General features: G+C 54.0%; 1 protein-coding gene across 3 annotated transcripts in view; it reads left to right on the top strand.

The window, feature by feature from the left end:
* Positions 1 to 20,474, top strand: part of SLCO2B1 (solute carrier organic anion transporter family member 2B1) — a 49,994-nt gene extending 29,520 nt beyond the window's left edge. For 2 of the 3 annotated variants that reach the window (XM_058545599.1, XM_058545598.1), the window contains exons 8-14: positions 3,982 to 4,084; positions 8,166 to 8,523; positions 11,429 to 11,594; positions 16,007 to 16,170; positions 17,605 to 17,669; positions 18,007 to 18,127; positions 19,194 to 20,474. In XM_058545599.1, coding sequence (XP_058401582.1) covers positions 3,982 to 4,084; positions 8,166 to 8,523; positions 11,429 to 11,594; positions 16,007 to 16,170; positions 17,605 to 17,669; positions 18,007 to 18,127; positions 19,194 to 19,374 — 1,158 coding nt within the window. In that variant the 3' untranslated portion in view covers positions 19,375 to 20,474. The remainder of the gene's footprint in view (positions 1 to 3,981; positions 4,085 to 8,165; positions 8,524 to 11,428; positions 11,595 to 16,006; positions 16,171 to 17,604; positions 17,670 to 18,006; positions 18,128 to 19,193) is intronic. The other variant, XM_058545600.1, reaches the window with a different exon arrangement.
* The last annotated feature ends 4,126 nt before the right edge of the window (positions 20,475 to 24,600 follow it).

Here is a 24,600-nt window from a genome sequence, read left to right as displayed (position 1 = left end):
CTGGATAACACTCTCTTTTGGGGGCCCCAGTTTCCTCCTCTGTGAAATGGGTGCAGTAATAACCCCTGCCCCAGACTGTTGTGGGAATTGAATGACATGGTGGATGTGAAAGTGCAGAGTAGATCGTGTAGGGTTGTCTGTGTGGCAACAGATGACATTGTGGGGTTTTTACTGTTTATATGGGGACAAGGAACCCCAGGCAAGGGACTCACGAGATTCTGCCCATCTAAAGGATAAGGCTGCCCCTCCCTGATAGGAACCGCTAGAAGTTATCGGTCTCCCCCAGCCCCTCCTCCTGCCTGCAGCGCACTACTCCTAGTCCCTCCCCCCACAGGTACCCAGGATGCTCCCAGCACGCTGGGATGTCCCTCCCACACCGCCCTCCCATAGCTCTGCTGGGGCTGGGAAAGGAGCAAGGAGATTCTCCAATTCTCTGTGAGGCAGCCTGTCCAAAAAACTGTTATGTGAGCCACAAATGTAATTCTAAATTTTCTAGTAGCCACATGCAAAAGTAAAAGAAATTAATTTTAATAACGTATTTTATTTAACCCACTATATCTAAAATATTCTCATTTTAGTATATCATAAATATGAAAAATCAACAATGAGATCTTTTCCAGTCTTTTTTTTTTCATACTAAATCTTTGAAATGCAACGTGTGCTTTATACTTTCAGCACATCTCCACTCTGCTAGCCCTATTTCCAGTGCTCTGTGGCCACGTGTGGCTGGTGGCTGCTGCATCAGACAGCTCAGCTCTAAGGTCTAAATGAATAACAGATCCCCGGCGCCTCACCCAGAGAAAGAAGACTCCAGTGTGGGATTTCAGGCCCCTGCACGTCACACCGCAAAGGTGCCTCCTCATTCTGCCAGCCCTGCACAGGGCCTCTGGCTCACAGGGTTTAGTTGATAAAGCGCGAGATTTCCCACTCAAGCCGGCTTGAGCTCAGATCCTAGTGCTGCCACTTTCTAGTTGTGGATGTTGAGCAAGTTCCCTCACCTCGCAGCTCGTTTGCTCACGTGTGGAGTGTAAGTCTCCTTCCTTTGCAGGCCCCAGCAAGGACGGGGCAGGAGCACGCACGCGGAGCTAGCAGCCCACACCAGTGGCCTGGCCTGCCTGGAATCTCTGTTCTGCTAGGCCCCTGGTACTCAATGTGGACGCTTTGCCCCTCTCTGACCCAGGAGCAGTCTAAGAGCTTGCTTGCAGTGCAATAGCATCTCCTGTTGATGTTTTCATTTTCCTTCCAGGAGCCTGGCATTGGCTGACCCCACTGCCTGTGGGAGCCATCCTTTGTACTCATCTTTTCGTAGATATTTATCAAATACCCATTAGTTTGCCCCAGGCCCTGTGCTAGGCACCAGGATTTCGACAGACAACAAGATAAACATGATCCCTGCTTTTGCAGAGGTCAGAGTCCAGCAAGGGAGAGAGACACTGAACAAGGTTTGACTCAGACCTAAGTGTGTATAAGATAAATAGTTCCTTATTTTCTATGAAACTCAACTCAACTTCTACTCTGAATGCCCATCCTGCTGGATCAGCAAGACATTCAACCTCAGCCTTTCTCAGGGCTCACCCACCAAGGTGAAGCAAAGGTCCTGAGGTCTTACAGGGTGCCTAGGCTCCAGGGAGGTCCCACCCTCATCCAGGAGGCATCAGCCTCAATCCATTCTGGCCCATGTGGTCCCCTTAACATGCTTGGAGCAGAGGAGCTTCGTGTGGCAGGGAACATGGGAGCACAGCCTCCCTAGGTCAGCCTTCTGCCTGCCCCTCAGGGGTGAGCTGCTTCCTTGGGCACTGTCTCAGAGGCAGTGTGGCTCCCTGCTGCTCATGGAACCCACAGGCTGCTGGGTCCCCATGTTCTTCCCCTCGTTCTCAGAGTCCTCCCTCTCTCCTCACACCCCACTCCCACAACATCCAGCACAATCTTCTCAATTTACTCGGCTTTGGAAACAAAAACCAGGAAGGGAAATCTTTCAGCCGATGACTGTTCCCTGCCCTGCAACAACCCTCCCCCGAGTCCGGGACAGCCAGCGCCCACCACCTGCTGGAATAGGAGAAGAGAGGAGAAAGGGAAAGCGCGAGTGGGACAGACACCCAAGAACTGATGTTTGAAGGAATTCCCCTGCTGGGGCGAGGCCAGTGTTGGTCCAGCCAGCACCAGGGAGCCAGCTGGAGGGAGCTTGCAACAGGGCACCCCCGGGTGGCTGTGGGCACGGAGTTCTGAAATGTGGGGAAATCCAGTGTTTGCCTCCTGAGGCTCCCTAAATAAAACGAGATAGGAGAGGAAAGAGAAGGTTCCAGACCTGTAGGGATCTCTCAGAGGCTCCACAGAGAGAGAAGTGGCAGAACCAGAGGACCCCAGATGAGCTCTCCAGCCCAACCCCCCCTCCCCGGTGGCGTACAGCACCCCAGACCAGGAGGAGGCCAGCCTCTGCTTGCACGCTCCTAGTTATGGGGACTCACTTCCTTCCAGGGCAGACTTGTCCAAGCTGCTGGTTACACTGGGCTTCAGTCTCCCTCCATGGAACTTGGTGCTTCTAATCCTGGTCTTAGGCTGCATAGAAAAATTTAGTAAAATCTGACCCCACTCGATCACCTATATTCGAATGACCTCGTGCCAGTTGCAACTTCTCCAAGACTTACTCCTCATCTGAAAAATGTGCGCGGTCACAGTACCTGCTGCAAGCCTTGTGGTATTAGAGCAGGGAAGGTAGAATACCCAGCAAGTGGGGGCCTTGGTTCCCCCCCTCCCTCAGGGTGAACCGGCCAAGTGCACACAGGCTCTGGAGTCAACCCGTGTGGGTTCACATCCTAGCCAGACCACTTATGAGTTGTGTGACCAGGCAAGTTACTTCATCTCTCTGGGTTTCAGTTTTATGCCTTGAAAAATAGGGATTATAATGGTACCTCCTTGAGAAGGTTGCTGTGAGGTCAATGAGTTAATGGATTAGTCATTAGAACAGTGCCTGGCTGGTGCTAAGTGCTTAGTAACCATTGACCATTATTATCTCTATTTCCTTCCTTCTTTCTGACAATCAGAAGACCATGATTGTGTCCCCGCAAGGTTCCTCTTTCCTAGGATAAAAGACCTTTCCTTCAAGAGTTGCACATAGACCTTCCTCACCCAGGTAGGGGACACACTCCAGGGGGTCCATGACCCTCCTCACAGCGTGGTCACAGAGCTGAGCGCCTCTCTGGATGTGGCCAGACTCATCCAAAAGGAGGCGGGGGCTGTTGCCTCCCCCGCCCCAGTTCCTTCCTGTCGCAGCAGACAGCATAGAACAGGATGGGCCTGTAGGCCCACACCACCCCAACCTCTAGGAAGGCACAGCTCACCAGAGGCGCCTGCTCATGGCGACTCTCCAGGTGATGACAGCCATGAGTGGTATAGCAACTGAAGGTAGCGGTATGGTGATGACCTCAGACAGAGGCAGGGGATGCTGATGGAGGTGAAGACAGTGGTAGGGATAATGAGGATGTTAGGGATACGATAATGATATTGGTTATTCTGATAATCATGTTGTTGCTCATTCTGAAGAGTCAGGTGTCAGTGATGATGACAATGATTGTGCTGGCAGTGAGTGACCATGATGAAGATGATGATAATAGTAAGGACAATATTGGTCATTTATTCATGATGATATTGGTGATGTGAGTGGGGGTGATATATAAGGTGATGGGAATAATGATGATGATGGCAGTTATGGTGGTAATTTTCATGGTAATGTTGATGACTATTATGATGTTAATGACGGTGATGACAAAGTTAACCACCAGAATTTCATCCCTCCTTTTAAAACCACTTGCCAAGTACCTAAAGGACCAAGAACAAATGGAACGTTGCTGGCCCCTATTGCTCCCGATGAGGGACACACCCCCACCCCCTCCTCTCCCTAAGCTCCCTTCCCCAGCTCACAAGCATCCTCTGAGCAGAATGTCTGGCACCCAACTCACTGCCCTTGGTTGTGTGTCTCCCCAGGGTGAGGACTCCTCCTCTGAGCAGAGCCCTGGGGAGTCCTTAGAGAAGAATGATGGCCTAGCCCAGATTGCACCAGACCTGACTGTGACCCAGTTCATCAAAGGTAAGTGAGCTCAGGCCAGGCTATGGGGAGCTGGGGCCGGGGGTGGGGCATTTGAAGCTGCGCAGGATCCAGCCCCTTCCTGCCTTTCTTGATTCACCTTCCATACCTATAGGTGCCTCATGGACACCATACGGTCCTTGTAAGTCTTTGCTCATATGATCCCCTCCACCTGGAACACCATTTTTTTATCGTTGTCTATCAAAATCTTTCTTGTCCCTCTAGGTCAAGTTCAAGTGCCACTTCTGTCCTTCCTCGGACGGCCTGGCTCTCCCTCCTCTCAACTCTCCAAACCCTCAGGGCTTCTACGTCAGTTCAGATCTGTGCCATGCACTTATCCAGCCCTTCCCCCAAGCAGTGAATTCCCGAAGGTGCTGGCTCATCTATGACCCTTCTTCTTCTCCCACCTCTGAGCCTGCAAACAGGAGGCTCTCAGTAAATATTTATTGAATTCCCAGGTGGTGGCATGGGTGGAGGGAGCTCTGGGCTGAAGTCCAGAAAACTTTTGTCCCGGGTCCTTGCTCTCTGGGCCTCACTTTCCCCATCTGTACAGTGAGGGGTAGACTCAACAATCTAAGATCCTTCTCTCTCTGATCCAGAGACTATGAACTCAGTCGATCAGTAACCAGGGTCCATGTTGTGACCACGCTGTTCTTTCTAAAGATTCTGATCCCATTAACATTGATTGAGTGCCTGCTGTGTGCCCAGGCTCTTGTAGAGCCCTGGACAGCAAATCAGAAGACCTGGATTTGAGGCCCAACACTGACCGGTATACAATCTTATAGAAATTACTGTCCTTCCTTAACCTGAGTTTCATCATCTGAAAGATTGGGTTGGTAATCCTTGCTCTGCTTCTCTCAAGGACTATTAGGAGAATCAAATAGGATGATGAACAGAAAGCCCTTTGTATACCACTAAAAAAAACTGTACTTGTATAAGGTACAATTATTATTTCAATCATACCTGCCCTGCTATTATTATTCTGACCATGTCCCGGGACAGTAAATTGAACAGCCCGTGGTTTAGGAGGGTGATAACCCCCCTAACTGCCCCCATCCCTCAAACTGAGGGCTTTTGCAACAAGAAGTTAATTAGGCCCAATTCTTGGGAAGAGTTTCCTAAGACTTGATTCTGGGATACCAGTCATCTAGACCCCGGTTCTCCAGTACCCTCAGGGAAATGGGTGTCCTGGGACCCCCTGGGGCGGGGCCTAGAGGCAGGGCCCTGGACTCCCTAACCTCAGCCTCCCACCCCACCCCAGCTGCTGGAAAGCCCCAGCAAGCTGCTCCACGGAAGAGCTTCTTAATCACTGCTTTGGCTCCTGCCCAGAGGGAAGCTGGGGCCAGTCGCTGAAATTGGATCCTGGAGCTGGTGTCCTGGGCCAGATTGTCTCTGGTGGTTTCAGCTTCTACATGAGCCTAGAGGAGACCGAGGCAGGGCTGGCCACAGGCCCTGTGGCTGATCAGCCAACTTGGCTTCTGGGCTTTCTGCAGAGCTCCGGAGGGACCAGTCTGACCCAAGGCTTGGCCTTGACCACATGGGACCATGCGGGAGGCAGAGGGAGGAGGAACCACGGGGCTTCAGCTGGAAGAACCCTAAACTCTTAGGAGAAGACAGTCCCTGAGCCAAGGAAGGGCCCTGTCTGATGGGGGAGACATAGTCCCTGAGCAGGGAGAGACCCTGTTTGACAGAAGAGACACAGTCTCTGTGCTGGGGTAGGTCCCTGTCTCATGGAGGGTATGCAGTATCTGAATGGAGGAGAACGTGCCTTGTCTAATGGAGGAGACCTGGCTTCTGGGCTGGAGGAGGCCCCTCTCTGAGGGGTGAGACATTGTCCTTGAGTTCAGGGAGGCCCCTCTCAAATGGAAGAAACATAGTCCCTAAACTGAGGGAGGACCTGTCCTATCTGAGGGAGGAGACCCGGCCTCTGAGCTGCGGGAGGCCCCTGTCTGGTAAGGGAGGCATAGTCTCTGAGTGGAAAGAGGCCCTGGCTTGTCTGATGAGGGAGAGGTTGTGTAAGCTGAGGGCGGCCCCTGTCTAATGGAGAAGACCTGCCTCTGAGCTAGAGACTGGCCCTGGAGTCCCCCTTCAGGGACCTCTACCTAAGTGGAAGGCTTGACTCTGCCCTCCAGGAATTTTTCACCTCTTCTAGGGACAGGCTGCAGATGCAGAGGAGAGACAGAGGATAGAGGATGGGTACAAGCGCACTGCAGTGATCAGCACAGGAGAGAGGGAGCCCTCTGGAGCCAGGCAGCCAGAGGACAGGGATATGGGGTGGGTGTAGAGGGGGAATGGCCTTCACACTAGGAGTCAGGAAACCCTGGACGACTCCTGGCCGCACCCCGGCCTCTCTGGATGAACTTGGGCGAGTCCCTGCCCCTCTAGGGGCCCCACCTGTACAATGAGAGCACCTGTACATCTTGGGCCAAGCCAGGCCAATCCTGGCCAGGGCAGCTCATGGAGGGAGGGAGCTGCAGCAGCTACCTGGGGTGAAGGCCAGTGTCACACCTCCCCACTCGGATTGCTGGTTGAATGCACTGCATGTGTGGCAGGGGACTAGGGACAGGAGGCAGGCCTGAGACATGAAGGAGGGGGAGAACCACAGCCCTGCTCCCACCTACTCTGCCTGGACTGTTTGTCTTTATTTTCTGGCTCCCAAGGAAATAGCTCCTGGCCCCGCCAAGGGGTCTGGGGAACCAGCTGGCTTGGCTCCAGCCATGCTCTGAGGACAGACAGAAATCTCCCACGACAGAGACCCTGGTCCTGCTGCTGCAGGAACAGAAGGGACCCGCACTCAGCCCAGAGGGACCCCACGGCCGTCTCTTCCCACCAGCCCAGCCTGGCAAGTGGTTTGCTCCTCTGAGCCTCCTCTTAGAAAGGTCTTTCCTCCCCTCTCCCCGACGCCTTATGTCTCACTTCCATCTCGTTTCCTGCAGGCGGAAACAGGTGGAAAAAACTCTTTGGTTGCTAGTGGAGAGCTGAGCATGTCAGAATGGAAAGTGTTCTTGGCCATCACCTTGGCTGCCCCTGCTGATAACAACCCTGAAGCCCAGAGCTCGGGACTGACCCAATGTCACTGTGGCCTTCGGTTTAGCAGACTTGCAGTGAGGGACCCCTGTACCGGTTTAGGGGCTAGCAGGAGATTGGTCATCAAAGCCGGGACCCCAGAACCATCACTTCTGTTCCTGTCTCCATGCTTTCACCCCTGCTGTGCCCCCCTAGGAATTACTTCTCCTCCCCACCCCACCTCTCAGGATCCTCCCACTCTTCAGGCCCTACCACTGTCCTCCCTCCAGGAACTGCCCAGCACCAAGCATGCCCAGGTGTCACCTCTCGGGAGGTCTTAGATTCAGCCCCAACATTTTGATATTTGATCATATGTTAGTCTATATGTCCATTCATTCATTCCTTCATTCATCCCATAAATATTTATTGAGTGCCTACTATGTCCCAGGTGCTGGAGATTCAGCAACTAACACAACAGACAAATCCCTGATCTAAATGAAGCTTACCTTCTGGTGGGGTGACAATACAATGGCTAAATGAGTAAAATGTGCAGTATGTTAAGTAAAGTGCTGTGGAGAAACATAAACTAGAGATGGGGTGAGCAGGGGAGGGGACGCTGCCCCATGTGAGGACACAGGGAGAAGACAAAGGCCGGAGTTGGCTTGGAAAGAGCTACAGCAGGACAGGGGGAAAAGGCCGAGTGAAAGAAAAACGGGATGAATATGTAGAAAAGAAGAAATGAAATGAGATGGGGTGGGATGAATGCAATAGAATCAAATAGGACGGTATGGAATAGAAGCATATGGAATTGAATTTTCAATAGAATGAAAGGAAACAGACACGATTGAGTAAAATGCAGTCTCACTCAATGGAATGGAATGAAACAGAATTTCAAAAATGGAATAGAGTTAAATGGAAAGGAGTCAAATGTAAGGCACAGAATTGAATGCAATAGAATTAAATGGAATGAGATGGGATGCAAGGAATGGAACAGTTTACACTGATCAGGGTGGGATAGGACGAACAGATGCCACACCTGGCCTGCCCGCTCTCACCTTCTCCCCACTCACCCCAACAGTCTTCCCCAAGGTGCTGCTGCGGACCCTGCGCCACCCTATCTTCCTGCTGGTGGTCCTGTCCCAGGTGTGCATGTCGTCCATGGTGGCAGGCTTGGCCACCTTCCTGCCCAAGTTCCTGGAGCGCCAGTTTTCCGTCACAGCATCCTTTGCCAACCTGCTCATAGGCTGCATCAGCATCCCCTTGGCCATCGTGGGCATTGTGTTGGGAGGCGTCCTGGTCAAGCGCCTCCACATGGGCCCAATGCGCTGTGGCATCCTTTGCCTGCTGGGGATGCTGTTCTGCCTGCTTCTCAACCTGCCCCTCTTCTTCATGGGCTGCTCTACCCACCAGATCGCAGGCATCATCCACCAGCCTGGGTGAGTGTGTACAAGAGCATGTGAGCGTGAGCATGGGGGGGTGGGACAGGGGCAGGGGCAGACAAGGCCAGGTCAGTAGGGCACCCACCTGTCTCAAATTTCACCTCCCCCGGAGCCCCATCTCCTGCCCTCCCACTAGGCTCAGTTGTGAGCAGTGGGACTTCCCTCGCGAAGGCTCCAGTGAAGGTGTCAGGCACCACTAGAAGGGGCAGGAATGGAACTTCACGGACAGGACAGCTCAGCCCTGGGGAGGGGTAGAGGCTGAGGCAGGGCAAAGCCACTTGTGGGATGGCATCTGCAGAGTCGCCAAGCCCTGAGTGCCCAGTGGAGGTGGAGTGGAGGCCGCATCATAGGAGCAGGACCCAGCTCAGCCTGAGGAAGTTTTGCTCCCAGGCAGCGGAAAGGCCTGCCTAGGAGGGAGCATGCTCTCCATCCCTGGGGAGCAAGGGTGGGAGAGGGGGCGAACCTGGGCTGGAGGGCCCCAACAGGGGCGCAACAGAGGGAACTTATGCCCTGGGAAGCGGTTGGCCTGGAGACCTTGAAGATTCTTGGTTCTTAGAGCCTAGGGCTAAAACTCTCTTGTTCCATGACCCTAAAATTCCAGAATTCTCTTTCCACGTCACTAGGGCAGCACTTGCCTCCACCCTCCAGGAGGAAAGCCTCTGATGCCTCTCTCCCCCCCTGCTCCCCTACATACCCTCTCCTCTTGGGAGCCTTCTTGGAGAGGAGGCTGGCAGTTACATTGCTGCCTCTTCTCTAGAGTGATTTCACTTTTCCTGGGACCTGCTCCAGGTTTAGGCTGGCCCAACACCCAGCTAGAATTCCCCAACTTTCTCTGTTCTGGCCTCTCCCTGGGCATCTCCTCACTCCACCCAGGTGCCAGCTTTCCACAGCTGGGGCTCCTTCTGTGTGACATGGGGGCCTCGGCTCAGGCCCCAGTGATGCTCAGCCCTTGCCCTCTCTGTCCCAGGTCCCCCCTCCCCGACCTCTCCCCATCTCCCCCTGCTTCCTTGTCCCTTCTCCTCTCCCAACAGTGAGGCAACTCTGCCGTCCAGGGTGGGGCCCTGGTCTAGTCACGGCAGGTGGGGCTTCAGCCAGGCCCTGGAGAAGCCCCTGGTCTGAGGAGGGAGCTAGGGCCTTGAAATGATTTTTAGAGTAAAAAGTAAGTACATGGATATTTTATCACAAATTTTTTAAAAAGCAAATGGAAAAAATTCAGCCTACACCACATATGCTATTTCTTTTCTTCTGCCTCTCAGCTTGACTTTGACATCCCCTCTCACCCGTTCTCATCTACATTCTTGCAATTTTCTCACTGAGCATTGGGTTTTAATTCATTGAAGAAGTCTTTTGGGACCAACTGAGCAAACCGAGGAGAATTTCTCATACTCCAGCACAACTAACGATACCGACAGCTGCCAAGACCCAAGGGTCTCCCACTTGCCCAACACCTTGCCCAGCGCTTCCTGTATCTTATTTCCTAGATAAGGATAGCGAGGCTCAGAGAGGTGCAGTTGCCCGCCCAGGGTTGTCCAGCTGGGAGGGGCAGAGCCTGGAGCCAGGGCTTTCCCCACAGGAGCAAGGAGTTGAGGAAGAGCCCCTAGCTCTCGCCTGCTCAGCTTTCCAGCTGCTTTAGGGGGACTTTGAGAGGTGCCTCCCCCTGGACAAGGTCCCCTGGCATGGCCTCCTGAGGGGCCCTCAGCTCAGACTTTGCCAGCCTGTCCCCCCTCCTGCGGGAGACAGTGTCAGACACACAGCGCTGCCTGGCAGGGGAGGAAGAGAGCATTGTGCTGGCTGATGATCTTCCTCCCCCTTCAGATGGAGACCCCCACCTTAGGGAGGGAGTGGAGCTCACCTCTGCCCCAATACCCCACCTCCCCACCCCCAAGCTGGCTACAGTCGCCCCAGCCACCTCCCCAGCCTCTGCTAACCCTTTTCTCCGAGGGACTGAGATTTCACTAAGCTGGCCAGGCCTGCCACTCTGTCTGGGCCTCTGCCTCACCCCTGCCCCAAGCCCGCAGGGCATCCAGCTTCCCCCTGTGGCCTCCTCCTCAGCCTGGCCATGGCTCCCTGGCAGGCTTTCTTTCCTAACTGTGAAGCCAGGTTATACTCTGAGTCCCAGGGGTCACCTCTGTCCCCTTCCCAGGGTGACCTGTCCCCCTCAGACTCAGCCTCTCTTTTGATCTCTTGCTGCTGTTTACTCCATCTCACTCTGGCCAACTAGAGTGGGGACACTCCTGGGACTTGGGGTCAGGTCCTCAGGAGGGAGGCAGGTGGGACTAAAACGTGCCCTGGACACAGTGAGCAGCGCAGTGAGGGTGAGCGAGAGGTCGTGAATCTGCAGGATGGGGATGGGCAGCAGGCTGACAGACAGAGAAACTGAGGCCCAGAGAGAGGCAAGAATATCGGAGATCCCGCAGCTAGTCAGTATCCTGACCGGGTCCCACGCACATAGCCTGAACTTTCTAAGAAAAGCAGGCAATCCAGCTCATCGAGAAAAAGGCACTTTTCATCTGAGACTAAATTCTGGGAGGAATTCATCTTGTGTTCCCTAAAGAAGGGCCATTGAGGAATAGAGATGTTTGCAGAAGCAGCTCAAAGACTCGTAGGATCTTGGGGCTGGAAGGGATCTCGGAGGCCTCTGGTCCAGACTACTCCACTTCTCCCATTGGAGAAGCTTCCTGCAGCTTCCAGCCCATCTCCCCACTCACACACCTCCACTGCAAAGAGCTCACCACTGCGCCATCATGGAGCAGCCCTCACAGTGGAAAACCTCTGTGTGTAGCGGAAATCTCTGGCCATTGCTCTCAGGGGTGGGGAGCCAGGCTAAGGGCTGAGGTGGCCCCGGCTTGTGGCCTGAGGGAGGGAAAGCCAGGCCAACTCTGCCTACCTTCTATTTCACCAGAGCCCAGCCTGGGCTGGAGCTGTTTCCAGGCTGCATGGAGCCCTGCTCCTGCCCATCGGACAACTTTAACCCTGTTTGCGATCCCAGCACCCGTGTGGAGTACCTCACTCCCTGCCATGCAGGCTGCATAAGCCGGGTGGTCCAGGAGGGTCTGGACAAAAGCCAGGTGGGTGAGGCCTCTGGCTGCCCCCTCTGCCTCTTACGGGCTGCCCTTCCCTGTCTCTGTGCCTGCCACACTCTCCACCTCTGAATGTTCTCACTCTCTGGCTCTTCTCTGTCTGTCTGTCTGTCTCCTTCTGTTGGCAGATGTAGAATATTATTCTCTCCATAAGCTTTTGTTGCCAGCCAGGGCCCAGCCATGTGCAAGGGCCCAGGGCACAAAGGTGAGCCGGATCTGGCCCAGCGGTCTGCGCAGGGGAGATGCAGAAGGAAATAACTCAGGAGTTCCGGGGGTGGTGATAGGTGGGAGGTCCCAGATGGCTTCACGGGATGGGGTATCTGTGCTGGATCTTCAAGGGTGAGTAGGCACACTGGGGAAGGGCTTTCTAGGCAGGGGGAACAGCAGAAACAGAATCTAGAAGCAAGTGTATGCACACGGTGCGCACGCCTGCGCACGCGCGCACACACACACACACACAGTGTTTCAAGAAACTGCAAAGAACTTGTTGGAGTGGAAGCATAAGGGTTCCTGGAGGGAAAACGAGGCCCAGACGAGGAAGAGCCTTGAATGTCAGGCAACCATTGGGGACTTTATCCGGAGAGCAATGGGGAGCCTTGGATGGGTTTTAAGCAGGGGAGTGACAGGTTCAGGTCTGTGTTTGATCACACTTGAGGCCATAGTGTGAAGGACAGTGAGCAGAGGGCAGGCTAGGAGACAGGGAGACCAGTGGGGAGGCTGACGCAATGAGCCCACTCAGTCAGTCAATCAGTCAGTCAACAAACCTTCACCAAGCCCCTCCTCTGTGCCAGGCCCTGTACTGGGAGCTGAGGATCCAGAGCCAAGGAGCCCTGCCCTCAAGGAACTCCCAGGGGGGAAAAGAGGGCAGCATGACCAGCGGCAGTGCATTCCGTGTGAACCTTAGACAGGCCACCCAGACCAGCTGGTTCCTCTTCCCCTTTTCTCCTCAGTCCCCCCAAATGACAAATGGGGACAATACCCACCTTCCTCAGGCCTGCAGGCTGTGGTAAAGCATGTGTAGGGGGGTGTGGTATGAGGGTGGCTGTTATGACAACACCTCTCTCTCTCCAGAGTCCCCCACCTCCATCATGCAGAACCCCTGCCATTGTGTCCTGCTGGGCATCAGCATCTAAGCTCGAGGCTCCTCCAGGGAGAGACCTGGGCCCCACGGGCTGTCAGAGTCAAGTGCCTGGTTGATGGTGCTTCAGAGGCCGGCCGGGCGCCCCGGGGGCTGTGTGATGTTTGCATTCGCAATCATCACAGTCCCAGCCTTTCAGGCCTCCTAGCACCCACTGTCCTGACCCAGTTGCAGAGGCCCCAGGCCCTGGCGGCTGGGGCAGAAGTCCCGAGGGGACAGTGAACTCTTGTGGATATGGGCCCCTGAGCACTGAGGCCAGGTCCCCTGACTCAAATCCCAGTTCTGCCGCTAATTGTCTCTGTTACTTTAGGCAAATTAGTTCATCTGTGCCTCAGTTTCCTGATCTATCAAATGGAAGTGATAGTATTGAGTGCCTACTGTATACCATGCACTGTGCTAAATGCTTTACCTGGATGAATTCATTAAATAGTAAGTGAAGAGCCACAAGACATAATCCATGAAAAGCACTTAGCACAGTGCCTGGGAAATCTTCAGCACTCAGTAATACATACTCCTATTATGCCCATTATACAGATGGGAAATGGAGGCCCAGGAAAGGACCGGGCATTGCCCAAAGTCTTAGTGCCAGAGCTAGGACTAGAACCCAGAGCTCTGGCCTCCCAGCCCAGCCCCCTCTCCGGAGCATCCTCAGAGGCTGTGCTTGGGTATAGGATTTGGAGGAGGGTGCAGCTGAGCCCTGGCCAGCACTCAGGAACTGCCACTCTGGCCTGGAATTGTCTCTTGGTGAGCCTGCCTCCTCAGGCCCACTGTGAGCTCCTCAGCCCAGGGGTGGGTCAGTCAGTGTCCAGCCCAGCAGCGCTCAGTAACTGTTTATGAATGAATAAATGACCAGAGGGAAGATGGGGAGGGGTGGGTGGCTGGCAGGATCTAGGGTTCAGGGGTTGGAGCTGAATCCCCCTGGGGACTGAGAGTCAGAGGCAGCTGGAGAGATTGAAGTCATTCGTAAGAAGCACTTTCTGCCATGGAACGAGATGAATGTGAATGAAGGGCTGGGGAAAACCCAAAGAAAAAGACCTCTAGCTTTTGTGTCCCTCCCAGAGCCTTCTGCCCCCGGAGGCCCAGGAGAGGAACAGGAGCAGGACATTTCTCTTCCAGGAACCTTGCCTCGCAGACAGTATTTCTCCCCTTCCCTGTCCCTCCGTTGTATCTCCAGTGCAGCGGGTTGCTCAGCGTGCAGGTGAAGGTCCAGGTGGTGTGAGCTCAGGAGGTCGCACACAGGTGGCAGCACAGCCTCGTCAGGCACAGGAGCTCTGCAGGACGGAGCTCAGGGCAATGGAACACACACCTAGTTACCCAAGATCCTTGTACTATCAGGTCTGTCTCTCCCGTGCTTCAAATCTTTCCAAGGCTCCCAGTGTCCACCTCAGGGCTTCCTAACCCTTTTCACATTGGCAGTGTTGGAGGCTTCCAGGGCTGGAGATGGGGTTCTAGAGGATTCCAGCTGCCCCAGACCAGCCAGGCCACCTTGAGGGCTGATGAGCCCAGCCCCATCCCTGCAGACCTGTCTCCCAGCCGAGGGTCCCTGGGGCACACTGATCAGGGAGACTCTGATCTATGGCGAAGAAAAGAAAAGCCTGCGCTTCCTGGCTTGGCTTTGCTTCTGTCAGGCACCTGAGGGCACTGGGCGTCTAGGGCACTTCTGAAAGAATCCTTGGCAGGAGGGTTTCCAGGCCACTTAGGGGGTGGGAATGTGGCTGCCATCAAACACACCCCAGGCTGGCCAGGGGACATTTTCCTGCAGTTTGGAGAGGGGTCAACTTTTACCCAGACTTCAGTATTTGGAGGGGTCCCAGTTTTCCAGGGGTGTCCTGTTAGACTTCTCACCCTGGCAGGAGGGAGGGCTAGGGCTTGTTCTCTGGCCCCTTAGCCCCCTAAACCTCAGAAGCTACACTCCATTGTACGAGTTTCTGCGAAGAGCTCGGGGCCAAAGTTTGTTCCGTTCATCTCCCTGGGTTCCGCCTCACTGAGTACTGAGTCTGAGTACTTTGTGCCTCTCATGGATGCAGACAGGGCAACTTTATCCAGCATTTTCAGTTGTCAGCGGGATGATTGGCGGGGCACCTGATCCACCGTGTTTCTAGAAACAGCAGTCCAGGCTCTTCTTTCATGTCCATGGCTCTTCACGATGTCGCCCCGGCACACCCCTCGAGAGCTCCAGGCAGAAGGAAAGATTCGCTGCGTTCTTTCATGCCACTGTGATTTTACCCTCCATCTACTCATTCCAATTTTCCTCTTGGCAAACTCCTATTCATTCCTCAAGACCCAAATCCAACACCCCTCTCTGGTGAAGCCTTCCTTGCCCCTCATCTGCTGACCCAGGGCTCATTCCCATAGTGCTGTCAGCATCTCTCCATCCTGTGCTTGAATCTCTCCTGGAGAGTCGCTGTAGAATCAGCGCCCTGGAAGACCGCAGGGGAGTGGGAAGGCGGGGACACTAGGCTGGGAAATCTGAGTTCCTTCCCCAAGACACTCTCTGTTGCTTTGATTCCTTGCACAAATGGTCAGGAATGCAGAACATTCTGACATCACCACATGAAAGAATGAGTGAATGTGTGTGTGAGTGTGTGGAGCGTGTGTGTGTGGTGTGTGAGTGTGTGTGTTGTGTGGTGTGTATGTGTGAGTGTGTGGTATGTGTGGCGTGTGAGTGTGTAGTGTGTGGGGTGTGTGTGTGGTGTGTGAGTGTGGTGTGTGTGGTGTGTATGTGTGAATGTGTATGTGTGTCACTGTGTATATATGTGAGTGTGTGAGTGTGACTGTGTGGTGTGTGACTGTGTGTGGTATGTGTGAGTGTGAGTGTGTGACTATTTATATGTGAGTGTGAGTGTGTGTGAGTGTGTGGTATGTGTGGGGTGTGAGTGTGTATTGTGTGGAGTGTGTGGTGTGTATGTGTGAGTGTGTGGCTGTATATATATGTGAGTGTGTGAGTGTGTGTGTGTGACTGTGTGTGGTGTGTCATAGGGGAGATGCTCTTCTAGGCCCCTCTCCTTTTGCTCCGCATCCCCCTCTCCCCACAGCTTCAGCTCGTGGCTCAGCCCGTTGTGTGTGGACAGCCGGTGTCCAGGGACCCGCCTGGCTGCTCAAGCCATGCTGACATGGGGGGTCAGAAGTCCCAGCATCCAGCCAGCCCGGCCCCAGCTGCTTTGTGCATTTGGGTCTCTACAAGCCATCCGGGGCCTCAGGCCCTTGGCCAGCTGCTTGCCTTTGCAGGTTCCTGAAGGCTCTTCTCCCCTTCTCCCCCCAGGTTTTCTATACCAACTGCAGCTGCGTGGCGGGGGGCAGCCCTGTGCTGGCGGGCTCCTGCAACTCGGCCTGCAGCCACCTGGTGCTGCCCTTCATGGTCCTGGTCGGCCTGGGTGCGACACTGGCCTGTGTCACCCACACGCCCTCTTTCATGCTCATCCTAAGGTGAAAGCAGAGGCGGGCCAGAGCCGGTGGATACCAAGAGGTCCTTAACCACAGGCAGGATGAGGAACCCTGAGGGAGGAGTTCAAAGAGGAGGCCACTCTGGTGTCCTGGGCCCCCACAATAGACCAGGCTCTCACTGTCCTCTCTTCATCCTCATGGCAACCTGCTGAGATGAAGTTTCCTCTCCATCTTACAGATAAGACAACTGAGGTTCAGAGAAATTCAGGAGCTGGCCCCAGGTCACGTAGCAAGTGTTGGGTGAAATAGTACTGGCCCAGAGCCTGGGCTCCTACTTGCCCCAGGAGGGGAGGCCACACCTAAGGCCCTGCCCTGACCTCTCAGTCACCCTGAGGAAGAGTGTCACTTGACTCCCTGCCCCCACCCTACCTGTAGTGAGTGAAGCCGCAGGAGGTGCACCCAGAAAACCAAACCCTCTCGGTGTGGTCCATGATTCTGAATGCCACTTCAAGTCAGCAAGCACTTATTAAGTGCCCACTGTGGACCCAGCCCGTGCCGAGCACTGCCTCTTGGTCCAAGATCTTTTTCTGGTCATTGTCCTGTGGGTGCCTGCTGGCACTGACAAATTGTCACCTGAGGCCAAAGTCAGCATCTCTTGGGGTGGGGACTAGAGTAAAGAGACCTCAGAGCAGGATCATTCCAATTTTTCATTATGCTGGGATTATTTTATTTCCTGTTTTCTAGAAAATTAAGAGGGGGACAGAGCCCCTCACAAATATTAGAAGACACATAGATCCATAAACAGGCTGGCCACGAGAGAGAAAGCAGAGGCGTGAGACCCCAGCAGGCCCCCATGAAGAGGCCTCAGCACAGGCAGTGTGCCGCATGGATTCTCACTCTTAACACCTGTCGGCCAGGGGATCCTGGCCAAGTCACTTAACCTGTCTAAGCGTGCGTCAGTCTCCTTATCAGTAAAATGGGGCTGATGACATACCTGCCTCATGGGGGTGAGGCGGGGCTTGCAGTGCAAAATGACTGAGCCCGTAGCAAGCACTCCATACATGCCAGGCCCTGCTATTACTTAGGAGGAGGAGCCAGGGCGCCCCAGGCTGCGGCATTACGGTGGTTGGGGAAGTTAGAAGGCGTGTCTGGCTGCTCAGCTCCAGGTTTTGCCAAATGCAGGAGGAAGCGGAGAATTTGGTAGGGCCAGGGGGTGGGGAGAGAGGGGAGGTGTCTGTGATGAGGAACACAGGGGGCCAGCATGGGGCCCTGATGGTCAGTGGGTATGCCTGGTACACAGGGACCGGGCTCTGCAGGTTGAAGGGAAATGGGGTGTGGAGCCTGAGGCCCCCACCCCCAAGGACCTGCAGACTGGGGGAAGGCTGGTGCTGGGTTGTGGGAGAGAAGTGGGTGATGAGAGCCCGGGGAGGGCCGGAACCCCCTCAGTCCTCATGTCGCTCGTGTCCCTGCCTCTAGGGGAGTGAAGAAAGAAGACAAGACTCTGGCTGTGGGGATCCAGTTCATGCTCCTGAGAGTTTTGGGTAAAGAACATGCTTGGGACCACTGGTCCAGATACCCACGTGTGCCGGGGCTGGGGGGCACAGGGGTGCGTGGGACCCAGCCCCTGACCTCAGGGTTCACAGTCCTGTGGGGCAACAGATCTGACCTGAGTACCCAGAGGCAGGTGTGCAAGAGGCTGAACAGCCCATCCGGGAGGCACCATCTGATCCCAGGGTGAGGGGTGGGCTTGAGCGCCAAAGACTTAGGGCCCAAGAGGCCCCCAGTGCTCAGCGCTCCTGAGGGTTGGGCATGCTAGGGATTGGGGAGGCAGTGCAGGAATGCCAGGCCCCGTTGTCCCCTGAGAACCTCCTCCTGCAGCCTGGATGCCCAGTCCTGTGATCCACGGCAGTGCCATCGACACCACCTGTGTGCACTGGGCCCAGAGCTGTGGGCGTCGGGCCGTCTGCCGCTACTATGACAACGACCTGCTCCGAAACCGGTGAGACCTGGGCTGGGGCTGCCCGAGGCTGTGGGAAGGGTGCTGCAAATCCTCTCGGGGTCAGGACACCAGCAAGGAGGGGAGGTCCATGTACATCCAGCTGCCAGGTGGCAGATGCCATATCCAGTCCTGAGCTCACCAGGCCTGCGAGCTAGACACGGCCTCCCCCTTTCACGGGTGAGGGAAGAGAAAGAGAAAGTAAGCGGCCCAAGATCACGGGGCTGATGACTGGCAAAGCTGGGCCTTGAACCCAAGCTCTCTGACCGTAGTCTGTGCAGGAACACGTACTGTCATGGCTGAGTGTGGGGGGAATCGGGAGCAGCCCAGTGAGAGAGACGGGGAGGTGGGGTGTCGGGGGGAGGCCCTGTCCAGGACGCGGGAGGCCTGGGATCCAGGCCCAGCTCTGTCTCTCTCGTCGTGAGACCTGCCTTTTCTGGGACTCCATCTTCCCCTCCACACTACAGGGAGCCCAAAGGGACCTGAAGGCAGAGAGTCTGCTGGCCCAGATAGATGGAGGGTTGGGGGGACTTGCTAGCAGGGCTGGCAGCAAGAGCTAGTCACTTCCAGCTCTGAGGAGGGCGTGGTTCCTGTGGGCTAGGACAGTCCAGGGGGGATTCCTGGAGGAGGAAAAGTCAAACCAGAGCTTTGGTGAGTTAGACAAACAGGAGAGAGGGATCCTTGTCTTCTTGTGGCTGATGGGGCGATCCAAAGTGACTATTGTCAGGCCCCCTGAGCCCTTAGAGAGACCCCAAGAGAGGCACAGCTGGCCCAGGCCCCAGGCAGTCAGGGACAGGACAGGGAGGATGCCTGGCTTCTGTCTCCCGCCCAGGGCTCCTTCTGCAGAGCCTCTCCCCCTCTTCCAGGGAAGCGCCCCCTTGCGGGTCAACTCCAGGGGTTCCCCTCTCTCCCCAACGAAGGCCATGGTGACAGGGTCCTCTGCCCTGGGGCTAGAGGCCTCCTCCCCCCAGGAACTCGGTGTCTCCGCCCGCACAGTGAGTGATGATTGCTGACGTCCAAGCCCTGGATAGCGAGGTCCTGAGTTCAAGGTGCCCTTGTTCTTTCCCAGGTTTATCGGCCTCCAGCTCTTCTTCAAGACGGGCTCCCTGGCCTGCTTTGCCTTGATTTTGGCAGTCCTAAGGCAGCAGGACAAAGAGGAGAGGACCAAGGTGACCATACCCAGCCCTGGCCTACAGGAGCAGCTGTTAGTGTCAGGGCCAGAGAAGAAGCCTGAGGAATCCAGAGTGTGAGCTGTCCCAAGGCCCCACCCTGGCCAAGAGTGACAGCCACGGCGAGTACCTCCTCTGGGCCCTTTGCCCGAGATTGGGTGTCAGGAGCCCTGTTTACCAATTCTGAATCCTCCACTAACTTGCTGTATGATTTCGGGCAAAAGTCACTGACCCTCTCTGGGCCTTTGTTTGCTCATCTGATCCAAGGAGTTGCTTGGGGGTTTGCTGTGGTGGCCACTTCTAAAGCAAGAGGGTCTACCCTCTTCCTCCTCCAGCCAGACAGGCTGATCTGAAACCAGGCTTTCCTGGGTGGAAGGACCACACATCTTTCTCCCAGGCCCCAGGATAAAGAAGTGGACAATAGTAAGCCAGGCTGCCCTGCACACAGGATCCTAGCCCTTCCCTACCATTCACCTGGAGCACCGTCTTTGAGCCTCAGCCACAATCTCTGTCAGGTGGAAATGGACTTGCTAGCATTCAGGCCTCTTCCAGCTGTGACCATCTGTGTGGTCAGGATGGACTCAGGCCTCGCCAGCCCACTCAGCCTGGAGGTGGGGCCAGGACAGCATCTGTCAAGAAGTGTCCATTTGGCGCCCCCTGGAGGCAGAGCACTGAGTCCTGAGGGAGGAGGGGAAGGAGCTGGCCTCACACTCAGGACATCCAGGCTGGGCAGGGCCTTCAGGAAACCAGGTGTGGGGGCCCCAGGGGCCTTAGCTGAGCAGCGAGACTCACTCTCAGGACTCAGGAAGTCCAGGCCTTGCGCTCAGTGAGCCACGGTCTGGGTGAGGCCTAGTCTCTGCCTTAGGGAATCTGGTGGGGAGGGAGACCCAGGCCCCCACAGGCATTGTCTAACTTCAAAGACCCAACACACTCAGCACACACTCACCGGTACCTGTGCATTGCCAAGATTTCACACATTTGACCAGGGCCCACCAAACTCACTGTGACTTTTGTGACTAAAATCTTAATTTCACCATTTGCCCCCAGGTGCCTGAACCTTTGTCACCTGGGGTTGTGTAGACAGTGTCTGGCTCTGTGACACCCAAGTTTTGGGGGAAACATCTGGTTCTCTGTGATGCCTGTGTTGGTATAAGGACCTGTTCTTTGTAATGTCCAGGCCTCTCATGCTGGGAGCAGTAATGCCCAGCTCTGTGGAATGAGTGGGTCTGCGAAATGCTTGGGTCTTAACAAACTGGTCCTTGTCTACATCAGGCCTTGTCTTGTTTTATGGCCAGTCTTCTCTGGCCTGGTTATCTCCCTGGGATGGGTAGAGAGTTTCCCGATCTGCTTCCAGCCCATTCTGTTGCCACCATATACCCTGCCTGGCTGGGACCTGCCGCTCTGGAGTGGCTTCACAAGCCACGTGTCCAGCCCTGTGCTGGGGCCAGGGGAAAAGCTGGGGGTGGGGACGCATGTGGCTCTGGCCCTCTGAGCATCTCCCAGTAGCAGGGCTTTGAGGCCAACCCACATGAGCGAAGAAGCAGGTACAGAAGTTCTAACTCCCATTTTTATCCCACTGGCTGACACCTTTAAATGTTTAACAAATATCTGAGCCTACATTTATCAATGCCAAGAATTTCGAAGTCTTCTCCAACAAGATGAGGCTGTTCGTATGTTTATATTCCTTCTCCTTCCATTCAAATGTTTATATTCCTTCTCCTTCCCTCCTGTTTCCCAGGTTTTGCAGAAATAATCTGGAATTATAGATACAGCTTATTATTAAATTTGTTCTTGCATGATGTCTCTTCTATTACAGAAATCCTTTCTTACAAACTGCATTAGAGTTTGCAAGAACCACATTATTTCCAGTTATTTAGATTTAAGTTTTACTGGATTCATTGCTAACCATTATTTCTTGTATATTATATCTTTCCTTATCTGTACATTCTGGTCTAATTTTCATTTGGCTGGTCTACTTCCTCTAGTAATGGTTTCAGAAATGGAATAAGGTCACAAGTCCTCACCTGTCCAAAGTGTCATTCATTTTTACAGAAGAGGAAACAGTTTAGAAAGGAAAAGCAACTTGCCCAAGATCACACAGAAAGTAAATGGTGGAGCCAGGGTTAGAGCCAGATTTTGTGGGAACTGAAGCTTATACAATTTGGGGAGCCCTCTTTAAGAAAAAGAAGACAAAATTAGGTAAGGAAGTAAATATTTACCCAGAATGAGAAGAGAAGTCAAACAAATACATCACACAATTCAGAAAAATAGCATAATATTTTTTACTAACTGCTGTGCATACCTCTAAAATACGTTTTTCCTCCAATGACTGGAAAGATTTTCAACAGACCAGCTTCTGGTTCTGCACATTTCAAATCTGTTTCTGCTGTTTCCCCTCTGTTGCCCGTTTAGTTCCAGGACCAGTTGGCATAAAACACATTCATGTCACGAGATGACCTCTGGATATGACACCTTGGTGTCACAATGCCGAGTGAGTTGGATAGTGAGTAGGAAGATTTCTAGAAGTCATTTTCTACACGGAGGTGGCTAGCAAAGATTTATCTATACACAGAGGTGACTGAGAACCACATAAATATGTCCCAATGAGCCCAAATCAAATTGATCCCTAACTCAGCTCCCCCATAGCCAGGTCCCAGAAATACCTATGGCCCCTCCAACCACGTCACATAAAGGGAAATTAGGACTCAAAGGAAGTTCGAGTGGAAAGACCTAACAGTCTTAACTGACTGTGGTTAAAATATCTTACCTTTGCAAATTTCCCAAGAACACAACAAGGTGAACACATTGGGGAGGCCCCTCCCTGGGCCTGGGGAGAGGCCCTGCTGCTCGAGCAGCATTAGCTTCATGCTGAGTCTGCCTCTCACTCGAGCTGAGATTTGAAGGAGAAGATGAGGTCTTTGTGCCTAAAACCTCCCAGGATGGTGAGGGCGAGGAGACTCCTGGAGTCATCACAAGAGAGACGTGAGGCTGAGAGCCAGGGGTGGAACAGGTAAGGGCCGGAGGGGCTCCCAGGGCCCAAGGTGGTCCAGGGAGCATCCCTCTTCCCTAATATGGCCTCTGGCCAATGAAGAGCCATGAGCAACTGCATCTGTGAGCCCACAGTCTTCTCACCCTGTACCTGGGAGCTGGAGGAGAAGGCGTCATGTCTCCCCGCTATATTCTACTGGTGGTAAAACTCTGCGGAGGACAGGACTGGGACCAGGACAGACATCCTGATGCCTGGCCTGGAGTTCTTTTGGCCTATAGAGCCATGCTGGGAAGGTGCAGGGCAGGCAGATGCCCCTCAGAAGCTGGGAGCCAGGAGCCATGATTGGAGCACAAATAAATGAGGAGCAAGAATGAACGCCACCCTCGCCGTTCTTTGGATATGTTGAATCCTTTCGCCCTACCAGGCCCCTGCACGTGCTCTTCCCTCTCCCCAGCTGGCCTTCTTCATCTCCGCCTCACTGCTTGCCTCTCCATCCCACTTCATGATGTCCCACCCAACCTTCCAGACCCAGCTCAAAGGCCACCATCTCCAGGGAGGCAGCGTGGTTTAGGCAATGGGGGTGGGTGACAACCACCTCAGGGAATCTGATAAAAGATATAGATTCCAATGTACACCAACATATACACGATTGTGCATCTGCGTTCAGAGGTTGGGGACCATCTGAAGCCTGGCTGTAGACCTTCAATGGAGTGGAGTGAAAAGAACAGAGTTTTAGAGTCAGATTTGGGTTCAAATCTCCACTCTGCCACTTACTCATGGTGTGACCCTGGACAAGTGATTTACCTTCTCTGCAATCTCAGTTTCTCTATCTGTGAAGTGAGGTTGATCATTCCTAACTCCTGTCTCCCAAAAGTTGTGAAGACCAAATAATGATAAGATACTCACTCATAGGCAGCGCACCTGGTGATCAATATTTCTAAGTGTCCTTCCCCTTCCCCTGGCCTGAAAGGAACACACAGAGCATGGGGGCAGGGCTGTAGTGGAGCAGAGGGAGGAGGCACCACTGAGGGCAGACACTCCCTTTGCCCTGCCCTGGCTGCAGCTCTGCTGGCCCCCTAATCTCTCTCCCACTGTCAGCCAGGGCTCAGCCAGCCCAGTCTTATCTCTCCCCACAGCCAGCCTGGGACAGCTTTTCTCAACCAGATTTACATTTTTATTGATTTTCTTTCTCCCTTCCAGAGCAGTCCCTTCCTTCTGCTTCCCCTTTTGCTATAAAATGGGCTTACCCTGGAAAATAGCAGTTCCGGGGCTGGCCAAGAAGTGCTGGTTCAAGGATGGATTCATTCACCATTCATTCATTGATTCATTCATCAACCATCCAACCAACCAACAAATCCTACACGGCTGCCCTATGACCCTGTGCTGGTGCTGCTGGGGACACAGCCAAGTGTCAGATTCAGGAAACTCCCAGTGTAAGCAGACAAGGTGACAAACAGTAACAAAAGCATGAGTAGTCATATAGAAGAGGGAAGAAGAGAAAGCCACAGACTCTTCCTGGAGCCACCAGGGAAGCCTTCCCAGAAGAGGTTAAATCAGAGCTGGCCTTAAAGATTAGGCAGGAAGTTCCCAGGTGGAGAAGATGGGAATGGGCATAAGAAAAAACAGGATGAGCGAAGATTGGAAGGTACAGAGAGCGAGGTGTGTCTGAGATATGGTACAACAGCAATGTGGCTGGGGTGTAGCACGTGTACAGGGTGATCGGGAGAGAGAGGAGAGCTGGGGCTGGAGACACCAGCAGGGACCATACCTTGAGTTCCAGCTGAAGACTTTGGATGTCTTCCTGAGGGCAAGGAGGAGCCCTTGAAGCATTGATTGATGGATTATTCCATTGACGGGTTATTTTAAGCAGAGAGTGGCATGACAAGATTTGTGCTCTAGAAAGGCTGCTGGCTGCACCCTGGGGGCTTTGAGTGGAAAAGAGAAGCTGGAGGCCAAGAGCTCAGGCAGGAGGCTGGTGCACTAATCAAGAGAAGTAGGAGGCTCTGGACCAGGCTAAGAGAGGCATCCTAGAAGTGGGGACATCTAAGCTGAGTCTTGAAAGAGGAGTAGGAACACATCAGGTGGAGGAGCTGGGAAGGGTGTCCAGGGAGAAGAAACTGCACAGATAAAGGCTCAGCACAGAGAAAGCTTCTGGCAGCCTTGGGGAATTTCCACTAGTTCAGCAGGGCTGCAGTGTGGCCTAAGAGAAAGGTCATGGTGAGGGACGAGGCTGAAGAAGTGGGTCGGGGCCCTCAGTTTCTCTCAGTATTCTGTCTCCTGAACCTAGACTCCGGTGGGAGAGGGAAGGGAGCACTGGC

Source organism: Diceros bicornis, chromosome 7, assembly GCF_020826845.1.
Source record: "Diceros bicornis minor isolate mBicDic1 chromosome 7, mDicBic1.mat.cur, whole genome shotgun sequence".
Taxonomy (NCBI): domain Eukaryota; kingdom Metazoa; phylum Chordata; class Mammalia; order Perissodactyla; family Rhinocerotidae; genus Diceros; species Diceros bicornis.
The sequence above is the reverse complement of the archived record's forward strand: the minus strand, read 5'-3'. Positions and strand labels throughout refer to the sequence as shown.